Genomic DNA, 5,032 nt, shown 5'->3' with positions numbered 1-5,032 from the left:
ATCATTCTATAGGTATTTGAAAAACTTGTAGGATTTCGCCACAATTTAATTCTTCGTATTACTAGCCGACACTGGACAGCTTGTACATAATTGAATAAATAAAGTTGTGTAAACATTTGTTTAACAACAAGTAAAAGCTTGGAATAGTCTATTCTTTCATTAGGAGGTGTGTCTGTGAGCCAGACTAATTTCGGAGGATTCTATTTATTCAATAGTTAAAAACTTGTATAAAAACTTAAATAACAGAACATATGAAGAACACCGGGCATGTTAGTAAATCAAAACTTCGTTTTCAAAGAATTTCCACACATACACGTGAAATCTGCTGAAGTCTTTCAAAGGACAACGTAGTCCACAGTAACGAAAGATAACACATAAAGAATCGAGCAGAAGAGAAGGAAGGAAGAAATTCAAGGATATCATGGGCTATGTTTCAAGTGTGACATAGCTATTATTCAAATTAAGATCATACCAGAAGTCAATCACGAATGTAGTCTGCTCATCAAAAGACTAAATTAATGACACCAATTATTAGTTAAATTATATAAAGTTGTAATTTCTACATTGTAACTTAGTTGCACCAAAAACTTACCTATAAAGAACTAAATAATTCACTGAATGCAAGATACGATTAAACTTATATCAATCAAACGTGATTCAAAACTTTACACTCACCCTAACACCGATCCTGGAGCAAGCTTCTAAGGACCGTGGACTAGTTAAGACATATGGACAGTCTTGGGCTTCTGAAGTGTCAAAATTATACAAATTTAAATGTAGCTGTGTCCATTCGCCACTCTGTTCACTTTCTGTCATGACTGTATAAGATCATTGTCTGTAAAATGTATAAACTTTTTATCATAGACAGAAAAAACATTATATGAAATATTCAGTTGATAATTAGAATGTGATTGACACATGAATAACTGATAGTGAGGAAAAGTTATGTTTCTGAAATCTTTGACTTATGTTACAAAGAATGGTAATAACAAGTTTCAGATAATGGCAAGCATTTAACTCTGCTGTTCAAAAAATGGATACAGAAACTTAGTTTGAAAAATAATAACGCATATGTTTTTGAAAATCATACTTCAAAATCATTACAATTCGTTCACAATATGTAAACACTGAGAAACACTTAATTAAGTTGCATTAATGGAGTACATGAAGATGTACAGTTGATTTTTTTTAATTACTTTAGAAATTATTATATCATTTTTAGCATTTATCACTAGTTTATATTTAGTATAACATACATTAATACACTCAACTTTGGTGTATTTAAAGTATCAACTGATAGAGCCCTCAGTTTAACATAATTATGTGGCCATGACATGGTCAGTGGTTCTAGACTTAGTAAAGTCAAGTCTAGGTCACCGTTACTTGATTTTTATCTTATGATTAAGTTTGATCCGCGTTGCTTGTCAAGTACTGCCTGCTGATTATACAATACTCTGATTAATTTCCAGTCAAGTCTTCTGAACTCTGTCTGTTGATGTTAGTTCATAAAAATAAAAGTGTCAAATTTCTCTTAATGTTGAAATTGCGCAAATTGTGTCCTTACATCCTCTTAGATGTTACTTTCTAACATCCACTTAGATGTTACTTTCTTAACATCTAAGAGGATGTTAGAAAATAACATCTAAGAGGATGTTTTTTCTAACATCCTCTTAGATGTTATTTTCTAACATCCTCTTAGATGTTATTGTCTAACATCTTCTTAGATGTTATTGTCTAACATCCTCTTAGATGTTATTTTCTAACATCTTCTTAGATGTTATTTTCTAACATCCTCTTAGATGTTATTTTCTAACATATTATAATTTAAAATTGTTGGCCACATGACTTTATTTTTTTGCCAAATTAAAATTAGAGCCCTGACTTAATTAGCATATTTTAATGTAATTGGAAAAGCCTATATCTTGATCCTGTTTGAAGTGTTAGGTTTAAAACTTTATAAATGATCTTGTGTTTCAACTACTTTTATTAAAAAACACAATAAAATTACTATTTACAACCTTACCCTTTCTTTCCTCCACAGTTACACAGGCCTAGCCCAGATGTCAGATGACTTCAGCTAACATATAGTCATGAACCCTGAATGAAAACATAAGGAAAACTCAAATTGATAACACAGTTCTGTAGTTTACCTGGTTAGGGTAAGAAGACTCTATAAGAAATGCTGAAATTAGAAGGGACTATATTAATACAACCTTATCTTTAGTTTATGAAGTAATTCATAAGAATTATATGGTAAATTAGGGAAGTAAATAGCAGATATTTAGATAGCTTGTATTTAATATAAGGCCAATTTTAATTTTCAAGAACTGTATTTGTGATTTTTATACGACTTTGACTGAAAAATTTTATTAAAGGAGTGTTGAAATGTATAAAAAAATTCAAATACTTCAAAGGAGATTGCAGAATTTTATAAACTATCATTTAATATAAAGTACTATATTACCAAAAAAACTTAAAACTTCCTAAGACCAATATCAAAATTAATTGTTTGGCTCAATCAAGTATTCCAATGCATGTTTGAACAAAATGTAAAGCACAAGCTAAAAACCTTTTCATAAGCATATCTTTATTTACTGCCAAGTATCTCTTGGGGGGGGGGGGGGGTTAACCCCTTCATATTGTGAATGATTTACATTTAATATATGAAGAGCATTAAAAATCATTTGGCAAAGAAACTGTTAAAGTGGCAGGAGATTAATGGCAACACACGCTGGTAGTGCAGGAAAAGTAACACAGCAGTTACAGACAGTATACACATTGGTCTATGTAAATATAACAGTAATCAAGGTAAGAGCCAGACTAACAACATGGGGTGGCAAGGCAATATTTGTAAAGGGTTCCTTAAAACTGAACCCCATAAGTCAAATAAAGTTCAATACAAGTTGTAGGCTACAGTTTGAGCGTGCAAACACACCCATAAAAATCTCTTTCTGTTTACAATTCTCACCATGTCACTCTAAATCATTGTTAAGACATTCATCTTCATAAGTTCTTTGAATCACAGATGTGGTTTTCTCCCATTGATGCTGTGATTGCATGACTCATTCTGGAAACAAGAACTGAAGATGACTAGCTAGATGATTTACCAGTTCTTCCAATTGACAGTAAAAATAATTAACAATAATCATAGACACCTAATTTGTTATAAAAAATAATATTGTATTATAAAGCCTTACCCTAGAAATATGATTTGTAAATGACTTAACAAACTTGGTAATAATTACAATTTACTTAATCTAGTTTACACCATAACAGTTGCTGGTCTAGAAAAATGATGATATAAGTAGTGCCTGGACTACCATTACATCATCTGTCATATCAGGGCCGACTAGATGAGCCTTGGTACTGGGGAAAGGCCTTGTCAGTACTGGATATAACAGGTGTAGCATGGTTGAAATATTATAAGATTTTGTTTTCCTTTCACTCCGTACATTCTTAGAATTGTTGACCTTAGCTTGTTTTTGATTACCAACATTTTACTGAATATCTTGCCACTGCAGTTATACCATACGTCCCGGTTTAGCAACGTTGTCCCGGTTCTAATCACAGTTTACTAAAAATTAATTTGTCCTATCTCAGAACTTTGGTGGTTATCAGTTAGTATATTTAATGTAACTAGGCTAAAATTCTACTTGTAAAGACTGGCAAGTTCTAAGTTTTGCATTATGCTACGTGCATTTGTTTATGTTTGAATCAACACAAATGGTAATGGCACCTGCACGTGCATGCCGGCTCTGCTGTCAGCCAATAGTGATGTCCAATCCATTTATATAGATCAGTGGTCACAGCATATGTGCGTGGGACTGTTGGCATTTTGCCATATTTTGTGGCTTTTGCCCATTGGTCCTGGTTTCAACTCTGAAAATTATGGTAAGCCTAGTTATAGCCATCATAAAGCTTAGGTTGATTCAAATGGCAATATATATACGTTGAGGAAAGTGTCAACCAGCTTCTCGCTCTCCAGAATTACTTAACTTTTTGTTAAAACTTAAATGGCTGAACAAATGTTTATAAATGAATAAGTTATCAAGACACTTGCTCCCACTTACTCCACCCATAATCTGGCTCTGACCATGAGTATTCACTTTTCTTTCAATAAAGCAGTAAAAGTCATAAACAAGACTAAACTTATTTAAAGACCATGCTGTAACTTTCAGATAAAATTACAAAAAACTTTTTAGCATTCATTTTGGTGTTTTATGGTAAATTTATGGACCGCTATTGTTACTGTTAGACATACATCATATTCATAGGCCTACCATTACGAAGTGGAGGCAAATCAAAGGCCGAAGGATAAACCAAAAACAAATTTACGTGTTCTAACAAGTTGTATTTTGTAATAAAACTAACACTACAAACTGTACAGTAAATCAAGAGTGAAAATAAGCTTGTAAGAATTTAATTTAAAATTAAAAATTGAATTCGACAATCAAGATAAGTAACTCAATGTAATGTAAAGTGTAATATCTTAAGTTAAGTTGTTGAAACTTGAATTTCGACAATGAATTCGGGAAAATCAATTCAATGCAAATCTGGGTTACTGTTGAAAAGCAGGATTTTAATTTGTAACAAAGAAAATGTGCGAAACGTTTACTCTAACTGCTTAAACTTAAGAAATAACACTCTTAAATTCTACAGTCGGTTTACTTTAATATTAGCTTACCTATAAATTAATTATAACTAATAGTAATACTAATTTAATACTTTATTACCGTTACCATTAGCCTAATTTTCGATGATCTAGAGCGCCACACTCTCAAGAGATGTTTTGAACAAATTTAGACTATTTGTAACGAATGCATAAAAAAGAGCATAAATCGAAAATCCATCCCATACATTTTGTGGATTACAGAAGAAAAGTTTGCATAAAAGCAAATAGAAAATATTTAGTTAACGAATAAACAGAAAGATTCTTCAGGTCCGCTGCACTTAGTTGTATTACTAAGAGAGATAGTTACAATCAAATGATAAAAAAGATGCACATTATAAAAATAATAAATATAAATAATAT

The 5,032-nt window shown here is 31.5% G+C and overlaps 1 protein-coding gene across 2 annotated transcripts in view; it reads right to left on the bottom strand.

The window, feature by feature from the left end:
• LOC106466917 (coiled-coil domain-containing protein 177-like) overlaps window positions 1-4,777 on the bottom strand; it is a 29,520-nt gene extending 24,743 nt beyond the window's left edge. The window contains exons 1-3 of one of the 2 annotated variants that reach the window (XM_013927227.1): window positions 4,740-4,777; window positions 2,024-2,097; window positions 676-835 (exon numbers count right to left, since the gene is read on the bottom strand). In XM_013927227.1, the coding sequence (XP_013782681.1) occupies window positions 676-816 (141 nt within the window). In that variant the 5' untranslated portion in view covers window positions 817-835; window positions 2,024-2,097; window positions 4,740-4,777. The remainder of the gene's footprint in view (window positions 1-675; window positions 836-2,023; window positions 2,098-4,739) is intronic. The other variant, XM_022394990.1, reaches the window with a different exon arrangement.
• Between the last annotated feature and the right edge of the window lie 255 nt (window positions 4,778-5,032).

The sequence above is a fragment of the Limulus polyphemus genome, unplaced genomic scaffold (assembly GCF_000517525.1).
Source record: "Limulus polyphemus unplaced genomic scaffold, Limulus_polyphemus-2.1.2 Scaffold2422, whole genome shotgun sequence".
Taxonomy (NCBI): Eukaryota; Metazoa; Arthropoda; class Merostomata; order Xiphosura; family Limulidae; genus Limulus; species Limulus polyphemus.
Note: the sequence above shows the minus strand (reverse complement) of the source record. Positions and strands in the feature narration are given on the sequence as shown.